The following is a 22,731-nucleotide window of genomic DNA, read 5'->3' as shown; positions in this document are numbered from 1 at the left end:
CTCTCTGAGCAACTAGACTCGGGCAGGCTACTTGATGTCAGCCAAAATGTACGGACGCTGTATAATTATTTTTGATTTCACTGCTCATGTTCGACCTAGTCTCACAATCGGAACCGCTGCAGGTTCAATCCGTGAACTCTTCGCGAAAATTAAGGCCATTGACGCGAAACACGGCAAGTTTGACCTTGTTCTCTGCGTAGGAGACTTCTTTGGGCCTTTGCTTGACGGAGGGACAGTGGGAGAGGACGATGAGATCGTGCAGCTTTTGGACGGGCGGCTGGAAGGTGTATACCGCCCATGTTGCAGTATGTCTAAGTTTACTCAATATGTTCGTTCACGTACAGCCCCGGTCGACTGTTATATCATGCAAGGCGAGCACCCGCTCCCTGCGCTCGTCATAGAGAAGTTTGCGAAGACAGGCAGTACCTTGGCGAAGAACGTCTTCCTCCTTCGTGAGCACTGAAGTCGCGTTGTGAATTTTGTGTGGAGTGACAATTTTTGGCCAGATAAGTCAGGAGTCTTGACAACCTCGCATGGCTTGCGGATTGGATGTCTAGGTGGAATATACGATTCCAATTTATACGCAGCCGCTGAGTCCCCCCACGTATGTTTGGTCGCGTAATCACGCCAGAACCAGCAGCACTCAGCTTCTGACGTAGGGGTTTACGTCGCCGTATTTTACTTCGCACACCGTTGAGAAGCTGCTAGCAAATACTTTAACAAATTCTCAACCGCAAGACCAGAATTACACCTCGCTCGCTGCAATCAAGTCCAACTCCACTTCTTCGCAGCACCTTGACATCTTCATCAGCAACGCGTGGCCCTCAGCCATCACCCAGTATTCATCCGCTCCACTCCCATCTCCAGAGCTCTCCTCCATAGGGGTTGATCCAGTCGCCGAAATTATGCGTCGCACAAAGCCACGGTATCACTTCTCTGCAGGCGGAGGTCAACCGCCCAAATTCTGGGAACGCGAACCATTCGTTTGGGACGAGGACGGTGGCCGCGTGACACGATTCATCAGTCTCGGCGCATTTGGTGGTGAAGTTACGGCAGGCAAGAAGCAGCGGGTGTGTTTCGTTTGTGAACCACTCAATTTTTTGCTGACGACTAGGTCAGTGGTTTTACGCCTTCTCGATTGCGCCAAATGCGCTGGATTCGGCACCTCTGGCACGGCCTGCAAACGCGACGAAGAATCCATTCACTGAGGCTGTGCAGCGACCACTCAAGCGACCATTGCAAGAAGATGCGGACGACGGCGTGAATTTCAGATGGGGGAACGTGCAGCAACCAGGGAAACGCGCACGTACAGGTTAGTATTCTGGTGAATAATCTTTGTCGTACCAGTAACACTTTACAGACGGGCAGGAAGGGAAGCCACCCCCTGGGTACAAATGCAAGATCTGCGAGTCTCCAGACGTATGTGCACGAAATTCTCGAGACGACCACGTCCTCACTCATCCATCTCAGCATTTCATCAACGACTGTCCGGATCGGGCAAAACCAAAAGAGGGTTACATCTGCAAGGTCTGCCATGAAGTGTGTTCCCCATTTATTGTATCTGTTGCGTTCTGCATTTATCGCCCATTGTCTAGCCCGGGCATTTCGTCCGAGATTGTCCTGTCAAGAATGCAGTCGGCGATACCGGCGGGCGCAAGCCCAAGGAGGGCTACGTGTGCAGGGCCTGTGGAAGCGAGGCGCACTACATCCAGGACTGCCCTATCGCGAACCAGAGCAGCTCAGGCCAATATGGCGCGCGAGGCCCCCGTGGGCCTCCGAAAGAGATCGGACGTACGTTTGTCTCTGTGATTCCACCCACAAAACTTTGACAAGTCCATTTTTAGCGGATGAATGTTGGTTCTGTTTGTCGAATCCGAACCTTGCGTGGGTTCTTGTCTTCATCTTCCCGAAACGCGCATTAACAGACTCTGTAGAAAACATTTGATCGTCTCTATCGGCTCGGAATGCTATGTAACGCTGCCAAAAGGCCAGATTGTTCCAACGCACACCGCGGCAGATCACGGAAACGCGCCATCTGTTCCCGGCGGGGGACACGTCCTGATCGTGCCTATCACGCACTACCCTACCTACAGTTCAATACCGTCAGATATCTCCGGGCCAATAGTCGACGAGACGGAGAGGTAAGTGTGCAATATTCTCTCAAACGAATGAATCATCTGAACTGGGATACATAGGTACAAGTCCGCCCTGCGCGCGATGTACGCGAAGCACGGTGCGGCGTCCGTCTCCTTCGAGGTTGGGCGGCTCAGCGCCAAGGGCGGGCACGCGCACGTCCAGGTTGTGCCAGTACCGGACAAGCTCAAGGACCGCGTTGAGGAAGCGTTCGTCTCCGAGGGCCGCGCGCACGGCATCGACTTCGAGGCGGACGCAGAGGGCGCGCTCGACGCGTGCAGCAGGGGCCGGGGCAGTTACTTCCGCGTCGACCTCCCTGACGGGCGGAAGATGGTACACCTCCTGCGCGACACCGTACCGTTTAGCATACAGTTTGGCAGGTACGGCGCATATATTCAGTGCTGTTCTCGTACAGGCGCGGTACTGACCATAGTGCTCTGTCTCGCAGGCAAGTGCTGGTGAATCTGCTCAACATGCTTGACCGTTTCGATTGGAAGGCCTGTGTGCAGACCGAGGATGAGGACAAGGCAGATGTGAAAGCCTTCAAGGCTGCGTTCTCCCCGTTTGATCCTTCGCTTTGACCGATAATGCTCATGGCGTCGAAGGAAAGCTCGCAGGCCTGTCCTATCTTTTATTCCTGACGAAACCTTTTGTATTCAGGGATTCCGGTGCTGAAAATTACAATATATTGTACACTAGCAAATGCTGTTATTGTACACCAAAATACAAGTTACAGTATTTGAGGTTGCAGGTACGACCCGCGTCGTACCAATCACTTTACTGCTGTTGCTGTTGCTGCTGTTGTTCCTGCTCTCCGCCCTGCTCGCCCTCATGGTGCTTGTGCTTGATTACGACATACGTGTCAGCATCGTCGCCGCCCGCGACGGTCTCAACTTCTCCGCCAACAAGCCCTTCCTGCTCAGGCTGCTTCTGCTTGCGTTCAGCGCGGACCTAATGCAGGCCTCAGTAACGTTTCCAAACAGATGATGCGCCGTACACACCATGTCCAGATCGTGGCTAACAAGCCCGTGACCACCGACGGGGCCCCAGTAGCTCGTGGTAGCCAGTGTGCCGATGATGCAGGTCCCGACGAGGACAGACAAGTAGAAGCGGTATTGCGAGTACCACTGGGGCGCTGGAGAATCAATCATCAGCACAACATCCTCAACACGCGAGAGTCAACGCACTCCATCCCGCGTTCGTCGCGCGGAGGTCCGCCCACCAAAGGCCCGTGAAGCCGACCCACTGCGCAATCAGCGCCTCGAGGGGCTGGAGGGCGAGGGTGGACCAGCCGAAGACGACGGGGGCAGCGCCGAGCAGGAGGCGTGTGTAGCCCTTGTTCCCGCCGTAGCCGGCAAACTCGAAACCCCAGTGAAGCGCGCCGAGGAAGGAGAGCATCACCGCGCCGTATGTCACCTGCAGGTGCAGTGCCTGGTCGAGCACAGTGATCGCGACGCCCGGGTCGATGTACGTGGTGATGCCCGCCGTTGCGAGCCCCGCTTCGCGCGCGAGGTAGGCCGTCGTGACCGCGGTACCGAGGTAGGGCAGTCCCCCGGCGAGGCCGAAAACGATGTAGGGCGTGGGCACAGAGTGGGCTACCGCGTTGGTAATGCCGAGCTAGATGATGAAGATAGTCAATTGACCTGACCGCATGATTCAGGGGATAAAGCTACGAAGGTGTGCTCCCGAGCCTGGACCGCGTCGGTGTATACATTCCCGCCTGCGATGACTTTCGCAAGGTCAGCTGTGGAGTTGCCGAGCTCCTCCTTGATGTTCGTAGCGGCCTGCCCGACGCTCTGAGAGCCAGGTCTGCCAGAAACGGTGCTCGCGGCGCCGCGGGCAAAGATCTGGCTGCGTAGAACCGACGACGACACCACACCGGGAACGTAGGGTGGCTTGATGAACGCAGATCTGGAGAAAGTTGAAAGAGAGCGTGGGGTCGTCGAGGAGGGGAGACGTCGAAGGAGAAGGGGCACGCGACGGAGGGTGTATGTCGAAAACATGTTTTCTCGGAACTGGATATGTTTTTTCGGAATACGAATGTTTCCTGTAACAGTCTGCAGTAAGTCGTGGTAAGAAGGAGAGAATGAGGCGTCAGCTGGACTTCGGGCAGGCCTCTTATTTCCTGCACCTCTTCCATGCGACCATAGACACTGACGTCATCGACGTCACTCGCCCGCGCTAGTGGCTGTAAACCTTGAATACAACTTTTTACAAGTGTGTCACAAGTCGCGGGTAACGAAGTTGTAATGGCCCGTTACAACTTTGTCGTCCAAGATGCTCTGTGCATACAATATTCTCGACTGTTCGACGTTAGTACCATTCACGTACGCAATTACTTTTAGATACATCTAACGCCCGTCCGTACAGTCGCCAACTAATCTTCCGGGAGGAACGCCTTCCGCCGGAACTTCGACTGATCCCTCAACCACTACAAAACAGGTCAGCTTGCACAGCTAGACGCTAGCAGAAAAAAATACCTGTCTGTAATCGTGCAAGGAGCCAATACGTTCCCCTGCCAGTCGAAGTCAAGCATTATCACCAAGCCGTGTAAGACATGCACGTACCGTAGTAGTCCGGTACCGGATTCGTGGCACTCTGCGCGGCGGGATCAACCCTGTTTTTGACGATGTGATGGTGGAACTGCTTGTCGCGTTCCTCGATAAGTCTCATCGTCCGGCGGTGCGTGATCCTCCAGAACGTCGAGCCGACAATGGGGCCGAACAGGTATCCCAAACCTTCGCCGCAAAAACAAGGGAATCGTGATTATTCGCCTACGCAGGGAATAGCAGGAAGAGCATACCTCCGCACCCCAGAGTCGCAAAGCCATACACGAACATGGGGTCAACATTCTACAAGAAAAGGATCATAAAAATCGTGCTATTCAAAGGGCGCGCTTGCGCACGTACAAAAATTGGCTTGGTGGGATCCACATCCAGGTTGCCAAAGTACGCAACCCCACCGGCGAAGCCAGCAATCGTAAGAGGGATTGTCATCGCCTGCACGTTGTTCAGAGCACAGCATACACAAGATCGACAATTTCCATCAATATGCGCACCGTCTCCCATCTCCGCTTCTTCTTCCGGATCGCAAGGTACTCTGCCCAAGGCAACGTCTCCTGCTGCTCCGAGGTCACAGGACTCTTCTTCGTCGATGTACTTCTTCCCGGTGCACCGCTCGCAGGCCCATTGCTGGCCATTGCAGTATCACTACTGGCTGCGCTGCTGGCAGCAGGGTCCGTCTTTGCTTTGGTGGACTTGGCGCGCGAGGGCACGAACGCCTGCGTCCGCGGTCGTGCAGGAACGTTAAGGGCTCTACTAGGGCCGAGAGTACATCTCGAGTTGGGCAGCGAAAGCGACCGGAGAGAGGATACTAGAGCAGCGTTTGATACGGCCATAGTGTCGTCGACCTGAGAGCTCCAACTCAAGGAAAAGGCAGACGCGGCGAATTAGACGTTGATCCAGACGCTCTGAGGTGGTCGTGGGAGTGTTTCCGTTTCAGGGATGCCAATCCGGGTTTTGCCGTCCTCGTTGCCGTGCCGAATAATATAATCGCCGTCGTCGTCATCATCGTCTTGCTCGACCTCGTCGTCTCGGGCGACGTGCTCGCGATTCTGTTTGTTCAGGTTGTTGTTCGTCTAGCTCGCATTCATGTCCCCATATCTCATTCTTGTCACAAGCCAAGTTTGCCTCCGTCGTTGCTCCGTTGCTCGCCGTCGCTGTTTTCACCCTCGGCCAGGCCCGCTTTGCACTATGGACGCTGACCAGGAGCTCGGACATGGCGGGTTAAACGAGTCGGGCTCCGCCACGACCGGACCGTGTCAGTTTTTTTTGCTCGAGTCAGACTGAAGAAACTGACGGTCATGCCGGCGGGCGCTGGGCGCTAGACCTCTGCCATATATCATTGATAAGCTGCGAAGCAGTTCACAACTTGTATCGAGACCGCGAACATTAGATCTGTGCTACCCTTGGTGCGTACATCAGCAGCTCCTTCGCGCAGAAGACTAACATGTACCTTCCCCGCAGAGGTCACTCCTTGCGATGACGGCAGTCCTGCCACCCGAGCTGTTCGACGAGACAATCGACCATCTGTGGGACGACCCGCCGTCGCTTAAGGCGTGTAGCCTCACTTGCCGCAGTTGGATACCAAGCAGTCGCCTGCACCTCTTCCACACCGTACGTCTGCGCGACTCAGCGGACTGCGAGCGGCTGGAAGCCCTCGTCGCCGCGTCGCCCAGCATCACGCGATGCGTGCGGCGACTCTCGCTCAGCGCAGAGTATGGGGGCGTCGATGCGGACGGGCACGCATGGGAGGACGACGGGTGGGTGGACACCGCCGCGCCATTGCTCGCGCAGCTCACGCGCGTCACAACGCTCGGCCTCTCGCGCATCCGGTGGGATGCGTTGCACCCTGAGACGCAGAGTACCATCCTTCGGCTTTCAAAGTCCGTGCGGTCACTATTCCTGTTCGAGGTCCGATTCGCGACCGCGTACGACGTTCTTGAATTTCTTTCGGCATTCCCAGCCCTCGAGGAGCTGTACTTTCATGCCGTGTCATGGGCACAGGATTCCATGGATACGAGGCCAGATAGTACTGCCCTGTCACTAGCGGTGGATGCCGTGCGGGGAAATATCCGGTTGACATACCTGTTCCTGGACGCGCGCTCGTCGCCAACGCTGGTGACGGAGTGGCTACTACGGCACCCATCGGAGCAGCGCCTACGCACGATCCAACTCTGTTGGCGCGAGATCGAGAACACCAAGGCCGTCGGTGACTTGTTGTATGCGAGCGGCGCTGCGCTAGAACAGCTGCAAGTCGAGTTCCCTGCGGGCGTTCCCGAGGAAGGTGAGCGTCTTCCTCATCCATTAATATTTCATTACTCACCAATCACTTTGACGTGTGCAGCCGTGCTGGAAGACCACCTGAGTCTCGCGGCGAACACCTGCCTGCGGTCGCTGCACTTTGGCGGGCTGAATGCGGCGCAATCGCACTCGTTCGTCTCGCGGCGGTTGTTCCCGTGGGTGACGGGTATGCTCGCCCAGCTACGCTCGCGGCGGCTGCAAGAGGTGACGTTCGAGCTCGCTATCACTGCCGTTCGCGACCTGCTTGGACTCGACTGGGAGCGCATTGATCGCGAGCTGTCGAAGGAGGAGTTTGCGGGGCTTATGGTGGTGTTTCGGGTGAGCTGCGAGGATATTTGGGGCGATATCCGGGAGGAGGTGCGTGAGCTTGTGACCAGCCGATTGGTGGGTTTCCAGAGCAAGGGGTCGCTGTGCGTCTCCTGCATCTAAAGGTGGAAGGTGACGCGTTTGTTGCAACTGAGATATCTCAGTGCTCCGAGGTGTGTCGTATCTATTGGTTCATCTTAGAATTAATTGCCATGGGTAGATGAGGCTCTCCTATCCTCGGGTTTTATGTAGCACGATAGTATAGATGATCATCTATGAATGTGGTATACTAGACGTATAGATTCGGTTCGAATTCGCATGCAGCAGCGGTGCTACACGGTCACGCACGTCGATATTGTATCGATCACGAGGGAAGGAGCTCAGGCGCTCTCTCCGCTGCTTGTCGGTGTCGTCCTCGACTCATCGGCCTATCACCTCCTCAGGTCTGTATTTGCAGTGAATTGCAACCAAAGAGTCCCTCGATTTTGGTCAAAGCGCTGCAGGGCTAACGCCGTTTTATCGCCGAAGTTCAATATACGTCCCTGGATCTTCCGACGCGTACTGATTTCTACCTGCTACATCTACAACATGGCACCCGGGTCCCCTATAGCGAATGCTGCAGACAGATTGGTTTTTTGGAGTGAGGAATCGCCAGCATCGTCAGCTGTGGACGATGGCGAGGTCGGGGCAAAACGCGAATCCATGTATGTGAATTTATTCGAAGGTAGGTCTTCAACGAAGTCTTTCCACGACAGCAACTCATAGTAGAGCAGACATGCTCAAGGAGGTCCTGGTGTCCGAGGCGCACCTCTTCTCCCATGACGAGCTTGGCTGCATCAAGCAATACGACGGTTTGTCCTGTACGTACTCCGCGTTCTTAGATATTCCATTACCTCACCTCATCCACCTCAGACAACGCGCGATATCTGCTCATTCGACTCTGTCTCCGCAAGACCGACAAGTGGCACAGACTCAGCGCGCTCAACTACCGCGAGGAGCTTGGGGACGGCATCCTTCCTGCTATTCAGGAGCTCTGCCGCGATCCTCGAGGCCAGGTGAAGGTGGAAGAACGGGAATTCATTGACCTCACGTTCGACGAGCAGGGCCAGAAGCCCGTCGCGGGTCCATCAAGGCTGCCTGAGCCGCCTGCAGTCAATGGCCCGCCAGATTACTCGATATTTGCACAAGACGAGGCGCACGCTTCGTTACGCGAGCTGCTGGACTGCCTCTCGACCGACGAACTCAAGGCCATCGCGAAGCAGATGAAGGTCAAGCCCGCGACGAAGGTGAGTTCTGGACTTATTTCCTCAGCTCTACTCACGCTCAGGCTGTGCTAGCGCGACCCGCTCATAAACGCGGTCCTGTCTTCTTCTTCCACTCAAGCCACGCTGGACTTCCCCATCATTTCCTCCTCTAAATCGAAGGGTAAGGCGAAGCAAAACGGCAAGCCCATGAAGCAGACGCAACTGACGTTCACCTATCGGACGGGCCGACCGAACACTCAGGCAGATCGACTACGCGAGATGGTCATGAACATGCTCGGTAAGCTGGTTCCATGATGCATCCTGCACGCCTACCTACGCACGATCTAGTGAAATGCGTTCGCATCAACGAAGATGTAGTGATTCTTTTCCGCCGAATCAACTTAGTATACTTCCGGAGGTTAGTCTACCAGTAATCGATCCACTACCGGAGGCTCACGTCGCTTGCAGCACCCAACACACGCCTACTCTCTTGACGCCCTCGATCCTGTCCCGCGCACACAAACGCTCTTACGCACCATATCAACACAGACGCACGCCAAACGTTTGGCCATCGCGCGAGGCACTACTGGCCTATGAAGATGCGCTCGCGCTTGAGGCGCAGGTGGACGCGCTCCTGGAGGGATCCGCGGTTTCCGCTGCCCTGCGCGAACGCTCCGTTGCCAGTAAGGTGCCTACAGTGCAGGTTAAGCAGGAAAGGGGAGGATTCGCGATTGCCAACATCAAGCAAGAGGGCAATGTAGACGCCGATATGCTCGACGGATACGCCCCATCGGAGAGTCCGCGCGTGCAAAATGCGCGGGCGGTCAAGGCGATCTTCGAGGAGGTATTTCCGCGATGGCAGGCGATGGTGAACGTTAAGGGTGAGGAGGACGGGCGGGAGAGGGGATTGGAGCGTTTCGACTGCGGTGGGTTATGGCTCTCTGTCTTTGTCCGTAGGTCGTGTATCTGATGCACGATCCAGGACATATCCTGACTCGCGTGGTGTGCAAGGGCTCGTATGCGCTCGGGGTGCTTAAGGAGCACCAGCGTGAGCTCGACGTCCTCGAGGAGCTGCTTGCCCAGCGGCGGTGGCGTCGAGGGCGTCGGGGACGGTGGTACGACCGACGAGCGCTTATTCTCATGACCCACTGTCCACGGGATGAAGGTACGCACGAGCGTGCCATGCAAGCCGTCACGGAAGCACTGCTTGATGAGGACACACACATCGGTGAGTGGAGTAATTCGCAAGGAAGTGTTGTGGCGCTAAGTATGACACTGCAGTCTTCCGTCCCATGCTCGAGCGCCGGCTCACCAAGCTCGAGAACCGTCTCAAGATCCCGCCAGAAGACCGACATGTATGCGAGGGTAAGCTAGAAAAAGCGGCCGAGGTGTACGTTGAGGGCGTGCGAGTACTTCATCGAGGAACGAGCATGGTGATCGACCGGGCGGGCAGGCCTAAAGTACCCAACGAAAGCGGTGTCTTCACTCAGGCGGCGCTGTCTCGCTGGTCCCAGCTGGTCGGACCGTCTGTGCAGAAGCCTCAGGTCGAGGTGAGTACTCAAACGCTTGCGTTGTGAACCGTTAGTTCAGAGTATGGGCAGGTTAGCGAGAAGGCTACTGGGAAGTCGGTATGGATCGGTCGGGAGAATGAAGAGGTCACTGTCGAAATGCTTGCTTTGCAACACTACGAGGCACTCGGCTACAAGGGGTGAGCCTTCCTCTTCTCTTCTCCGCACTGATAGTGTTGTGAATGTGTTACTTTTCCAGGTTTCACTGCGAAGGACGCATCGTCACGACACTTTTCGGTCTTTTGTTCTGGGACATCATCTTCGCCTCTGTTCCCGGCGCCTTCGAGACACCATTCCAGTCTGCCCCACTCGACATCGCGGAGGACACGTTCTACTTCTCCCGCAAGGAGCTCGCGGATCTGAGGTTGGATGAGCTCCGTGAGGGGAAGGCGCCAGAGATACTGGAGCGAGTTTTCGCCGCGCACGGAGAGAAGGGGACGTGGTGTGTGGGCGTGCGTTGGGATCTCTTCACGAGGGAAGACCTGCTGGCTATAGCCACGGTGCGTGAATATCTTGATAATCTCAAGTACATCATCTGATCAATTATTTGGCTGCTGTTTTTAGTATCTTGGCGGGGAGGGTCTCGCTATCATTTGCCGCCTCTTCTGTGAGGATTACGCTGGGCGTGGCGCGGGCGTTCCTGACTTAATTATCTACAATCCCGAGCTTAAGGTGTGCAAATTCGCAGAGGTGAAAGGCCCGGGGGACATTCTCCAGGAGAACCAGAAGGTACTCTATCATACCTGCTGTACCCCTGCATGATTCTATCTGACCGGCTTGCGAACTAGGTCTGGATCGATGTCCTCCTCCAGGCCGGTATTGTCGTAGAAGTGTGCCGCGTCGTCGAGCAGGGCACCCAGGTAGAGGCGAAGGCCAAAAAGGGCAAGAAGAACAAGAGGAAGGGCCCCGGGAGACCCAAGCGGAAGCGCGAGGAGATAGACTCGGACGCTGAACGCCCTCTGGTCGAATCTGAAGATGAGCCTGATTATTCACGGATGGATGTCGGCGTGAACGACGGACTGCCTATAACGCCGAAGAAACGGCCTGTCCGCAAGGTTGTTAACCGTGCAGAGGTAGTGATCACCTCCTCTCCTCATAGTTTTGCTTCGCCCGTGCCTACGAAGAAGAGGCGCTTGCAAGCCCTTCCTTCATCGCCGTGATTGTCAAATTGCATTCCATCTAGTTTTTACACCTCTATCCTTATACATCGTTACCCCCTGCTATCATGTACGACTAAGAGTATTTATTTAGAAGGCACCAATCGATCTGTTTTGTTTCAACCCAAGGGAATAGTACTATGCGTGAATATAATACATATCACATACAACACAGAAAATCCCTATCATGTCTATCGAGTCGGTTTCACAGGGCGCAACAGCCACCACTAATACCCTCTCCTCAGCCGCTCGTTCTCCTCCCTCAACCGCGTATTCTCTTCCCTCAGCGCGCGGATCTCCCCACCAAACTCTGCCATCGCTTCACGCATCTCTCGCCGCCACCCGCGGCCCATGCGCACGAGGTCCAGGTGAAGTCCGACCATCTCTGAGCGTGTCTCCTGCCGAAAGTCATACATCGCGTCGCGAAGAAGCGTCTGAAGCAGGTCTTGCGCTGTGTTCTGACCAGCGCGTGGTGAACCCGCAAGCCGGAGGGGGGAAACGACGGGCGCCCAGGCCGACGCTGGTCGGCGAGGAGAGACCTGCATGGCCAGCTCGGGCTGTGCGCCCTCTCGCGCGTCCAGGTAGTCCACGTGCTCGTCGTCCGGGAATATGTACTCATCACCGGACTCGTGGTTGCCTCCCTCAGACGCGAAGCCGACGTGCTTGCCCTCCCGCTCGCCGGCCGCCTCTACATCCCCCGCGCGGACCCAGCGCTCGACCTCGGGCGTACCTAGCCCTAGCACACCCATCCCGCCCATGAGCTCCTTTCCTTTCCCCTTCGCCTTTGCAAGAGGAATAGGCCTCGCGGACGCTCCCGAGTCGAAAGCGGGGAGCTTGGGGCTCGGTGTACGCGACCGTGTGCTCGCCTTGCTGGGGGCAGGCAGAGTTGGTGACTTGGGGCGCGAAACAGACCTTGTACGTGACTTTGTACTACCATTGGCGACTTTTTTCGCGCGCACGTCCGCGCTGCCTCTGAATGCGGCAGACGGCCCACTGCTACTTGTTCCTGAGGCAGAGGCAGAGGACCGCGAGCTGGACGTTGTGCGAGTGCGAGTGCGGGGGCGTGCTGTGTCACCCTCCGTGGTTGTGCGCGCAGACATGGCCGATGGTACTGTCGACGATGGCACACTCTCGGCAGGGTTCACATTCTCTTTAGCCTTGGTGGGTTTAGGCAGGGCAAGTAGGTCATCTATGCGCACTGGAAAAAATACATCAGATCTAAGACACGCTCAGAGGAATTGCAGAGCAACTCACCGGACATATGCAGCTCGTCCATATCGTCCTTGTCCTCGGTGTTCGGCATAGCAGCAGGGGCGAGCTTAGGCGTAACTGCCGTACGCATAAGCTTGGACTTGGGCGGGGAAAACACTCGTTTCGTGATTCCTCCGCTGACCTTCCTCGCAGGTGACTTCACCGAGCCGACTCTATGTGCGGACACCCTGCTTGGAGACGCAGCAGCGGCAGAAGTCGATGAGACTCGTGTGCGCGCTGGGCGAGGAGTCCCACCGGAAGCTGCTCTGGTCTTCGCGGGAGTCCGTTGGCCTGCAGCAGTACGCGTGAGGGCCGGAGAGGTTGCTGCTGGGGGATTGGTAGTTTGGGCAGCCTTCTTGTCCCCGTTGACAAGTGTACCGTCCGAGGGACGGCGCGTGGTATTTTTGTTCGTATCTTGCTGGACGAGAGGTTTGGCGGTGGTCGCTTTCTGGGGTGCCTCTTCGCCCTTGATCTTCTTCTGCAAACACGTGAGGATGGACTCAAGAGGAAGACTGTGAGAGGTAACGTACCTGAATGCACATGGCCACGACGCGGGCGCCACTGTCGCTCACCGAAATGGACTTTGGCGACTTGTCGAGCGAGCGCAACTCTTGTACAAGCACCTTGCCGTTCTCCGTGCCTGCAAAGATCGTAGCCCCTTCCGGAGAGAATACAAGTGAAGTGAGCGGGACGCGCACTGACAAAACACGGAAGAGGCTAGATGACTGATCATAAGCTCAGTCAACTGCATATAACCACTGAAAGCTTACCCCTTCTCCTTGTCCAGATCTACCAAGCCTATCGTCCCACCGCTGCTCGCTACAGCCACAAGGGTCTTACTGAACGGGCTGCTCGCGATCGCGATGATATCGCCAGAACAACCCTTCTCCTTGGTGAGAAGAACGGTCTTGATTGGCCCCGAGGGGCGTGTGGTGTCGTACGCGAGCAGAACTGTTCCCGCACCGAGCAACAGCCGTGTACGCGAGTGGGGATGAAAGGCGCAAGCAGCGATGGCGCCCGTGCCCGCGGACAGCCCGCGAAGCACGGTGTGTGCACCGTGCGTGAGGTTGTGGACGTGTGCTGCAGCCGCGGACGTGGTTGCAAGCAGGGAACCATCGTTGGACAGCGCGAGGGCCGTCACCAGCGCCTTGTGGGTGTCGAACGTCTGTACAATCTTGTCCGAGTGCACCTCGAGGCTGTGGACTTGCTGCGCAGTGCTGAAGATGACGGTGTTGCCTTTGTCCTTGCTGGCCAGGGCAGTAATCTGTCCAGATTTGCATACGTGGACGGATCTGGTGAATGTTCCAGCAGCATTGTATTGCTGGATATCTGTGGACGTTGCGAGAAAGACTGAACTGTTATCTGGCGCCCAAGTGCAACAGACTGGTTCTGAGAGCAATGAAGAAGTTGATGGAGCAGTGGACGGTGGCCGTTTCAGCGCAGGGTGATCGAGGCAGATGAGAGATTCTGTAGTAAAGACGGCAAGCATGATGGTCTGTGCACCGTTCTGTATTAACAAAAAAACTGGTTAGATGTACTGAGACGAAATTCAGAACCTATTGTGCCGCTCCTGCACACATTCGGTCCTCGGCTGAATGGGAAGTCATGGTAATGCAAAGCCATCGTTCGTTAAACTGGCTATTGGGATAGATTCAAAGAGTAACAGGAAGGCTCATCCTCTCCGACACTTTTGCCTTCCACAGTTGATCACCTGAGCGAAGTGTGCGGAAAGTCGGAGAGGGTCTATCGTTACTTATTCACTGTAACTGTTGACACTCACTTGGACTCAACAACTGGTTGTCAAAAGTGTTCCCAACTTCTCTATCCTTGCTTGAGGTATCTTCGTGATGCTGCCGAGCGGTGAAGAGAGAACAGTTGCTGCAGTAGACGCGTTGCCAGTGGGCAGGGTGAGAATGAACCAATTGTCATGTGACCGAGGCGTCGCGACGCGCTTGGCGGGCCGCGATACCGTGGTCAATGGACGACGCCACAGTGATCATCACTGGCAGCCTCAATTTCTTCCAGCACCGGCTCCCGATGAATTCGACCGCACCTATTTCTTTCTTCCTGAAGCAGACGAACCCTTGTAGCGCCTTGCGCGGCGCCAGGGAGAACAACAAGGAGGGCCACTCAGCCTTCTGCGTTTTCCGAGCTTGCGAAGTACTGGCACAAGGGTGATTTCTTTCAGGAGTCCGGATTACTGGACGTTCGTATGTGCGCCGGCGATATTCTATGTGTAGTGGATGCTAGAGTACTCTTTCTCGGCCGTTGAATGCACTCATTTGATTTCACGTCGTTGCCCGCAGTATCGTGGCGAATGGCCCTTGACAGATAAAGGTGTCGCGTGTTTGAGAGCAGATAAGCGTCTTCATCTCGAAACATTTCACATAATCGTGCAGACGTAGCAGCAAACGCAAACAGTGCACAAAAGATAATCGCTTTCCATCCAGCCCTCGTTCGAACCTGGTTCAGAATTCATGCAATCTGGGTGATTTATTGATAATAAGAAACGGTGTGAGACTCTATATCCACTCACGTAAGAAAATGCATCTTGTGGTTCTCTTGTCCCCTTCCTACAGTTCATTAAATCCAAGTAGTATCAAGACATGTGGCAATGAGTGCGCCATGTTGGTACAAGAGAATCAGACCAAGGACAGATGAATGCACCGTCTAGCCTTTTCACCAATCCATAATAGACGGGCTCAGTGGAATCAGGGCTTATGAACGTCCATCGTTCGTGGTGACTAGACATGGAAGATTTCGACAAGGTCAACTTTGATCCAAAGAGTAGACAATATACAGATTTGTGGCAATTCCGGTGCTGTCAGGACGACATTGCAGCGAAGATCTGCAACTTAATAATGTAGTCTTGCAAGCATCGGACTTAGTTGATTCCCGCACTGCAAGGCGGTAGCTGAAGGTGAGATGTCCTCCAAGGCAAAAAGAAAGGCAGGCGAGAACTATCGCCCTCCTTCCGAGTCTACGTTGTGTTCGCCGCTAGGCAGAAGGCAACAGAGGGTCAAATCTAGTCGCATGTTCGTTCTCTGACACTCACCTCAGGAACTTTCACCGCAAGCATATTACTGCAACCACTCTCAGACAGACAAAACAGTCTCTCCTGCTTAGAATGCAGCCGCTCGAGTCAGCAAGTCGTTAATTCCGGCGTATATCGCTTGGCCTGAATTTACGACCAGAAGATTTGAGGAAGATGAACGCTTTGGTACGCGCCGCGAAGCTCCCCGAAGTTCGTCTGTCGCCGCATTCGAGGCAGAATCCCCTCAGGCGTATCACTAATCTTGAAGAGCTCAGAGTTTGCGCAGGATTGAGAAAATCTTGTGTGAGTGTGAGCGGAGTGCGGGTCGTATTCGTCGCAATTCGGCAGTGGTCTCGCTCCTATCGCCGAGTGAAATGTGAGACTTTCCGAGGTAAGGGAATATTTTGTGAGAGACATGAGAAGTGTCCAAAATGGACCCACTGAAGGAGGGCGAGTTTACTGAGAAAGAGAGGAATATTGTCGCGATGGTGGCTGAGTTTCTGCGCCCCCATTGTGGGATCCAATTTCAGGCGGCGTCGTCAGGAGGACCAGGCCACCTCCTGGCGGGCCACCCCATTTTCGACCTGTTCCCCGCTATCATCTTGCCACACCTTGTTTCCTTGACGTTTTGCCGTCTCACTGATGATCGGGCCCTACGTTCAGACCGTAAACTTCGACATACTGACCGTGCAGCGGTAATTCGGGCTGATAGGTTGCTTCGTATTCTCGCTTTTGATTTTGCGGTTACAAAATTCTCGCTGTCTTCTGCCGACTTTCTTGAATATTTCTTGAGGCTTTCGCGCTGGTACTCGTCGCCCCTTCAAGGATCTGGGAGAATTACTCCTGCACCATGGTGCGAAGTGGCCACACCGATATCTGGATTCAACGGCCTGCGACGGGCTCTTTCGAATTGCCAGGAACTTCTTGTCATAACCTTGCGCCACCTCCTCAAAGACGGACTGGTCTTTGTGCCAACCTGTTACGTTCAAAAATGGGGTCACACGGGTAGGGGTCGGACAATGCGAGTTTCGATTCCAAAATGTGAGTCTGCGTACAATCCATCGTGCCTTATGGTGCATTTTTGGGAGAATTCTGTTTCCCATTTATGATGTCTGGCGGTGTGCGCAGTCTTTTCTGCGATGATCATGGCCGTTGGTCGGACTGCTTGGTTGCGAGCGTGTCGCACATGTTTCGAGGACGCTTGATCACACTCTTGCTCTTGAAGGTATTTCGTGTTGAAGATCGCATACCACACAGCACACATTAGTTGATGGTGGTTCATTGGAAACAGTTTGACTGTGACTCACTTCGCGCCCCGTAAATAGGCGTCGGGATGTGACGCGTGATGTGACGTCGGGTCACACGCTCGGCGCGCGTCGCGTTAGCTGCACCGCCCTGGCTGGCTAGCTGATAGATAACTTGGAGGGTGGGGAGGAGTTGTATTCGTTCGAGGTCTGTGAGCGACATACAAACAGTGTCGCCCCAATCCTCGATGACCGTGTCCCTTCGTGGTCGTGTGGACCACAGGCATACATTCTTACGGCGAGGCTCCCGCTTGAGCGAGGTGGATGGGGTGTCATGTGCATGCTTCATGAGCGAATTTCTCGAATTTCTGGAGGTATGTTGAGTGTGCTGCATCGCGGAGGACCTGAGACAGCGATATATCCATTCAGTAGAGACTCTGCTCGTGAGCAATGAGCAATGAGCAATCTGACCGTCGTCGCTGTCTACCGAGTACCTCTTTATTTGACACTGACAAGCTGTCTCCACACTCCAGACGATTCCCTCAGGGAGTTGCAAAGTTGGCATTCGCGGAAGCAGAATACTGATCGCCAGCTGCGCGGAAGCAAATCTAGAGCAATGGCGGCAGTCGCGTCGTTCGAACTGGCGGGGTCATTAGCCAAATCTAGCGGTCCAGTTCGCCGTTTTACGACATGCTTGCTTCAGTCTTTGATTCGTCCATATAACGAGCAGGCTGTGGGCGTAAATGCAGAGTTCGTCTTCCCTTCCTTCCACAGCACGTCTTCACTCTCGTTGTTCCCTCAACTGCCTTGCGCCTCCTTCTTTGTCTGCCCTTTCATGCGACGGCTGGAGCCGCCATACCCGTCGTTCACCCTCGTTATGTCTCTACTGGAAGGCGATGTTCTTCGAGCTCCTACCTATCACGATTGGTACCACGCAAATACGACTTCACCCAGCTGCCGTGAATGTCAAGACCGTTTGATGGTGAGCTAGGTCTACGTGTCTCATATAGCGTCACCAACGCGGGTGCGGTGGTGGGCGTGTCACAGAAAACGGTAGACTACCGCTACACCGAAGAGCCGGTATTCGAAGAGCCGCCTTCAATGACGTTGGTGGGTTGCATCATTAATATGTTTTAACTGTTTTCTCATGCAGTATATCTCGTTGATAGCATCCACAGAGAGTTGGCGACGATATTTTAGATTGTGATGTCTCCATGTTAGACTTGAACTCTTCTGTTAGACGTGAGGTGGCGGTCAATGTGCGTCGCGGAGATTCTGCGAAGGTCCCTGTGATCATCCAGGCCAGTACCTCATTTTCTCTTGCGAAACGCCACTGAAGTTCGTAATATCTAGACCGTCGTACTCGCGTTCAAGCGGAGCTATCGTGCACTACGTTCACGGAACCCTGCGCATGGTGACCACTAGGTGCTTCGTCAAAAATGCACCCATGGACTAAGCCTGCTCGCTCGTCTTATTCGACCAGCGTCTCAAACGCGACGATGCGCGTCTCACATATTTCAAAACATTTAGTCTGCCATCTTGAAAATGCTACCTTTTGCATGGTCCGATCTGTATCAGTATCCTTCTGCATTTCGTGTAAATTGTTTCACGTCTCGTTTCGCACTGTTAGTCTTGCGTAGAGCGGCTGTTCTATCGTATGGACGGGAATGGGCAAGTAGATAGAGTATATACTAAAGTGCGTAGTTCCTTGGATATTACTCGGGCATCTCCATGGGCCAGAATGTCTCGCCAATAACATTGTTTGTCGACGTTCAGTTCAGTGCGGTTGTAAACGTCTTGAGCGTTCGAATGGTTAGCAAGGCCCAGGAACAAGTCACAAGGGCACTAAACATGCCTACCAACGCTGAGTGTAGACAAATGGTCACCGCTCTTCGCTCCTTCGTTCGCCTCTCCTATCTAGCCAGACAGACTCTCAGTACCTGGAGACACAATTGGTATTCCCACCGTGGATGTAGGGCGGTAACACTATCTCGAGCGCACAGCGGACTCTTGACACAGCTTTCTCCTGCGAGGTGCTCAGACGATCGTCCTGCTCGCCTCCGTAGCTGCAGGTGAACAGAAGCTGCTAGCACAAGGAAATTCGCTACTTATATCGAATCCGACTGCATAAGACTGATCAGATACATCGCATATTGTACAGATTGATAAACACACATTCAAAAACTACAGTGCAGACAGATCCAGCTACAACGTCGGAGTCAAATCCTAGTACATACAATAACACTGGGGCCAACGGAATTCTCGAGTGCTCAAAGATGCTTCAAATATTGCGCGCGGCCGCCCGATATGCAAGACTCAGTTAACCAGCCTCCTCCCCGCGTTTCTTCTTAATGATGACGTACGAGTCTCCGGACTCGTCCGCGAGCAGCGCCTCGACGTTCCCGCGGACCGACCCATCAGCCTCAGGTTGCTTCTGCTTACGCTCCGCACGGACCTGCCGAGCCATCATTTGCACGCACACGAGGGACGTGGGCGGAGATGCAACTCACCATGTTCAGATCATGACTGATGAGCCCGTGCCCCCCAACGGGCCCCCAGTAGCTGGTTGCAGCGAGCGAGCTAATGATGCACGTCCCTACCAGGATGGACAGGTAGAACCTGTACTGGGAGAACCACCTCGGCGCTAACCCAAGCAGAAATTAAGCGAAGAGTCGACGATGCATGTCGGTGCACATACCCCACCCGGCTGCTGTCGCCTTTGAATCGGCCCACCACACGGCCGTGTAACCCACCCACTGCGCGATCAGTGCCTCCATCGGCGGTAGCGCAAGCGTGGACCACCCGAACACTACGGGTGCAGCGCCAAGCAAGAGGCGCGCATACCTGCAGTGTCGAGTGAACCCTCAGTGCGCGTGCGCGGCAACCAAAGAGGGAGGGACGCACCCCTTGTGCCCCCCGTAGCCGGAGAACTCCATGCCCCAGTGGAGTGCACCGACGAACGAGAGTAGCACCGCACCGTACGTCACCTGGAAGTCGAGCGCTTGGTGAAGCATCGTGATCGCGACTCCCGGGTCCATGCTGCCGATGCCACCTACAGGAAACCTTTCAGCACATTTGAGACACGCCTGGATGGAGGGTGCCAACCTGTGACGGCGAGGCCTGCCTGGTATGCCAGGTAGATTGTGGCACTCGATAGTCCCAGGTAAGGGAGACCGCCCGCAAGGCCCAAGACCATAAACGGAGTAGGCACAGTTTGCGCGACCGCGCCAGTTATCCCGACCTGGAGATTGACAACTTCAACAAAATGCCAAGACCGTAATGCACGCTTGTTCCCAAAAGTGACGCAAAGGAACAACACGTACGAACGTCTTCTGGGTGGGGATGACGGAGTCCGCATATACGTTCGCGCCAGCGATGACTTTTGCGAGGTCACTGGTAGAGTTCCCGAGCTCTTCGCGGACGTTCAGTGCCGCCTGGCCAAGACTCTGCGACCCTGGCCTGCCCGATACAGCGCTCGCAACGCCGCGCGCGAAGACCTGACCCCTGATGAGGGTCGACGCCGCAGGATACACATTAGCGGTCAGAGACTCTGATGATCGCACAGAAGTGAAAAGTGCACGCGAAGGTGTGGTGAAGGACAGTGTGGAGCGGAAAGCCAAGGGCGCTCGCCGCAGCGGGGGAAGACTGCGCAGCATGCTGTTTAGCTATCCAGGTGTGTAGAGGGGGAGAGGGGGAGGCTCACGCTCACCTCACACAGGGGCTCGATAAATACCGCGGGGAATGCCAGCCTGGAACTCATCCTGGAACCACGCAGTTTCAGCAATACAAATGTCCCAATACAGATCGTAACGCCCCATCCCAACTTCGCGCGGCTCGAACAGATAGGCTTTTAGTACACGTCGAAGTAAGCGGGAACGCTAGTGCACGCCGCCGCTGTGTCATCCGCTACGATCTGCCACTCAGCTTATAAACGACGGTGGGAGCACAAGAGGTTCTGCCGCACGGGAGTGGTCCCGTGGACCTGACAGGAGTTAGGGTTCGTTCACCTGGACAAGATGGTGGCGCAGGGATGCAGGGAGATGATGGAGGGCAGACCAGGCTTGCTCAGAAGCCTCACGGAAGCCGTGCGCCACTACACGGAGAACATCGCAATTACCGCGGAAGGTATGATGGACGCGTCTGGGTCATGTGCAGCGCGTTGCCGCAACGACGCGCGTACTACTTTCGTTTCGATACTCCGAATAAACGATACCTACTTAGAGAAATCACTTGGACGGACAAAGACGAACTGGTAGACAGGTGAGAGACGAAGAGGCACCGAATTCTATTTGTAGGAAGGTAGCACGGATTAATCCGTGAAGATGAGAAAGATGGGAAAATGGAAAAATTATACCGAATCAATGACGAGGAATTGTGGATAGCTTGTTTGTAAGGCGCGCCTGGCTTCATGCGTTTCCTCCCCTTCTATCGCATCTACTCTCACGCCGAAGACGCCAATATCATTACTGCAGCTCGTGCGTGCATTGACAATACTGATGACGCGAGCTTCGTCATATCAGACCCGCAAGAAAACGCACAAATCTCTCAGGGTAGTCCCAATGCGCCTATGAATAGTGTCAGCTTTCCTGGTGCTCTAGGTACGGCTCGACGCACAAAATGGTTTGCATCCTCCAGCCTGTGGATCCCCACCGTTCTTCCCCCCTTAGTACTTTCACGAAGGCGGACAATATGGTGGACAGCATACGGACCACTGCTCATGCTCATATCACACCACAATACTTGGATGCTGACATTCGGCCATACCAAGTCCTCCGCACTGCGCACCTCGGAAGAGTTGGAGGGAAAACCGAACAATGCACGGTCGAAATTCTCCTTGTATATTCTTGCATCGATGTTCACTATTGGCATTTGTGAGCGCCTGAGGACCTCACCATAGAAGACACTCTTGAGTTCGTCCACAGACATCCGCTGTACTGTGGGTGTCCACCGTGAATCGGCGCTCCCTGCGACTACTGCCTCGTGAAGGGGCACACGAGCGATTAGAGCGGACGTGAACGCGGAAGTCTCGGAGGCGAGATCCAACTCGAGTTTCGTGTAATAGGAGGACAGCCAAGTTGGAGCACGCTCCCACTTCTGTGCGTCACTAAGGTTTGGGTCGGCCAGGGGGTTGTACATCCCTTTCGAAAGGGGTTCACCAATGCACGATGAGGAGCCGTCTGTACTACGAGTACGGCATGGTGTGAGAACAGAACTTACTCGAGACTGCGGCGAATTGAATGCGATACGCACCATAAAATATGACGCATCTCAGATACGCATTCAGCAATGTCCTCGTTACCTCCGGCAACTTCTCGGCATGCGCAAGGATGGAGAGTGTCTGGTAGTTGCCCGCAGACCATCCGAGGACCGCGAGGCCGCCAATACGAACATGCAGCGCGTCCGAACTCTCGGAGATTGGAGGGATCTTCTCCCTTTCCACGAACCAAGATAAGAAAGCGGCGAGCTCGAATCCGCGCGCTTGAATCGCATCGCTCGGATTCTCGCGAATTGCCCTCAGTTCTGCAGGGCTGAATGGTGTTGAGCCTGGGTAGTCCCGCAGGTTGACGAGAACAAGGCGCAAATTGTTGCTCGCCGCGAACGGAAGCAGAGGCCTGAAGATTGCTGTAGCGCCCAGAATCGAATGATGTTTAATTGCCGAAGACAAGGCAAGAAGGGAGATGATCTGCTTACGGCCGTAAAAACACGCTCCATGCAACAGTACGATGGTGGTGTAGTTCGAGCTTGCTGGTGGAGTGCCGCTGTCCTCATAGTAGAGCACAGTGCCATGATCGTCTACTGGCGCGACTGGCATGATGAGATGCAACTAACTGCACAACGTTCAACATTCCAGTATAAAAAGGTAGTGAAAGCGCGCCTATCTCTTCATGCTGATTAAACATGTGACCGTCCGTGATACGACGGAAGCAGATGC

General features: G+C 54.9%; 9 protein-coding genes across 9 annotated transcripts; 4 read left to right on the top strand and 5 right to left on the bottom strand.

The window, feature by feature from the left end:
* Positions 1–34: 34 nt before the first annotated feature.
* On the top strand, positions 35–2,714 carry SCP_0400610 (hypothetical protein; the record flags this gene model as incomplete). The annotated part of the gene is made up of 13 exons (XM_027756802.1): positions 35–48; positions 100–284; positions 345–452; positions 507–604; positions 660–1,070; positions 1,120–1,312; positions 1,361–1,419; positions 1,471–1,539; positions 1,596–1,791; positions 1,845–1,884; positions 1,935–2,141; positions 2,196–2,513; positions 2,582–2,714. The coding sequence occupies 13 exons, from the start codon at positions 35–37 to the stop codon at positions 2,712–2,714; spliced, it is 2,031 nt and encodes a 676-aa protein (XP_027612603.1).
* Positions 2,715–2,910: 196 nt separating this feature from the next.
* SCP_0400600 (hypothetical protein) lies at positions 2,911–4,136 on the bottom strand (the record flags this gene model as incomplete). The annotated part of the gene is made up of 4 exons (XM_027756801.1): positions 2,911–3,084; positions 3,135–3,268; positions 3,321–3,750; positions 3,807–4,136. The coding sequence occupies 4 exons, from the start codon at positions 4,134–4,136 to the stop codon at positions 2,911–2,913; spliced, it is 1,068 nt and encodes a 355-aa protein (XP_027612602.1).
* Positions 4,137–4,510: 374 nt separating this feature from the next.
* SCP_0400590 (Presequence translocated-associated motor subunit PAM17, mitochondrial) lies at positions 4,511–5,530 on the bottom strand (the record flags this gene model as incomplete). Its single annotated transcript, XM_027756800.1, has 6 exons — positions 4,511–4,564; positions 4,614–4,648; positions 4,701–4,871; positions 4,937–4,985; positions 5,043–5,132; positions 5,192–5,530. 6 exons carry the CDS (start codon positions 5,528–5,530, stop codon positions 4,511–4,513), a joined length of 738 nt encoding a protein of 245 aa, XP_027612601.1.
* Positions 5,531–6,173: 643 nt separating this feature from the next.
* SCP_0400580 (hypothetical protein) lies at positions 6,174–7,424 on the top strand (the record flags this gene model as incomplete). Its single annotated transcript, XM_027756799.1, has 2 exons — positions 6,174–6,978; positions 7,039–7,424. The coding sequence occupies 2 exons, from the start codon at positions 6,174–6,176 to the stop codon at positions 7,422–7,424; spliced, it is 1,191 nt and encodes a 396-aa protein (XP_027612600.1).
* Positions 7,425–7,889: 465 nt separating this feature from the next.
* Positions 7,890–11,273, top strand: SCP_0400570 (hypothetical protein; the record flags this gene model as incomplete). The annotated part of the gene is made up of 12 exons (XM_027756798.1): positions 7,890–8,025; positions 8,075–8,161; positions 8,214–8,587; positions 8,639–8,843; positions 8,894–8,963; positions 9,014–9,471; positions 9,528–9,773; positions 9,827–10,095; positions 10,147–10,253; positions 10,313–10,613; positions 10,678–10,842; positions 10,902–11,273. 12 exons carry the CDS (start codon positions 7,890–7,892, stop codon positions 11,271–11,273), a joined length of 2,790 nt encoding a protein of 929 aa, XP_027612599.1.
* A 224-nt stretch (positions 11,274–11,497) lies between these two features.
* SCP_0400560 (predicted protein) lies at positions 11,498–14,010 on the bottom strand (the record flags this gene model as incomplete). The annotated part of the gene is made up of 4 exons (XM_027756797.1): positions 11,498–12,468; positions 12,525–12,999; positions 13,052–13,238; positions 13,292–14,010. The coding sequence occupies 4 exons, from the start codon at positions 14,008–14,010 to the stop codon at positions 11,498–11,500; spliced, it is 2,352 nt and encodes a 783-aa protein (XP_027612598.1).
* A 3,405-nt stretch (positions 14,011–17,415) lies between these two features.
* Positions 17,416–18,224, top strand: SCP_0400550 (hypothetical protein; the record flags this gene model as incomplete). Its single annotated transcript, XM_027756796.1, has 4 exons — positions 17,416–17,781; positions 17,847–17,909; positions 17,969–18,100; positions 18,153–18,224. The coding sequence occupies 4 exons, from the start codon at positions 17,416–17,418 to the stop codon at positions 18,222–18,224; spliced, it is 633 nt and encodes a 210-aa protein (XP_027612597.1).
* Positions 18,225–19,119: 895 nt separating this feature from the next.
* Positions 19,120–20,617, bottom strand: SCP_0400540 (hypothetical protein; the record flags this gene model as incomplete). The annotated part of the gene is made up of 8 exons (XM_027756795.1): positions 19,120–19,254; positions 19,310–19,443; positions 19,498–19,643; positions 19,704–19,851; positions 19,905–20,040; positions 20,123–20,444; positions 20,509–20,548; positions 20,611–20,617. The coding sequence occupies 8 exons, from the start codon at positions 20,615–20,617 to the stop codon at positions 19,120–19,122; spliced, it is 1,068 nt and encodes a 355-aa protein (XP_027612596.1).
* A 693-nt stretch (positions 20,618–21,310) lies between these two features.
* Positions 21,311–22,611, bottom strand: SCP_0400530 (hypothetical protein; the record flags this gene model as incomplete). Its single annotated transcript, XM_027756794.1, has 4 exons — positions 21,311–21,364; positions 21,414–21,976; positions 22,050–22,421; positions 22,491–22,611. The coding sequence occupies 4 exons, from the start codon at positions 22,609–22,611 to the stop codon at positions 21,311–21,313; spliced, it is 1,110 nt and encodes a 369-aa protein (XP_027612595.1).
* Between the last annotated feature and the right edge of the window lie 120 nt (positions 22,612–22,731).

Source organism: Sparassis crispa (genome assembly GCF_003851025.1).
Source record: "Sparassis crispa DNA, contig_000003F, whole genome shotgun sequence".
NCBI lineage: Eukaryota > Fungi > Basidiomycota > Agaricomycetes > Polyporales > Sparassidaceae > Sparassis > Sparassis crispa.
Note: the sequence above shows the minus strand (reverse complement) of the source record. Positions and strands in the feature narration are given on the sequence as shown.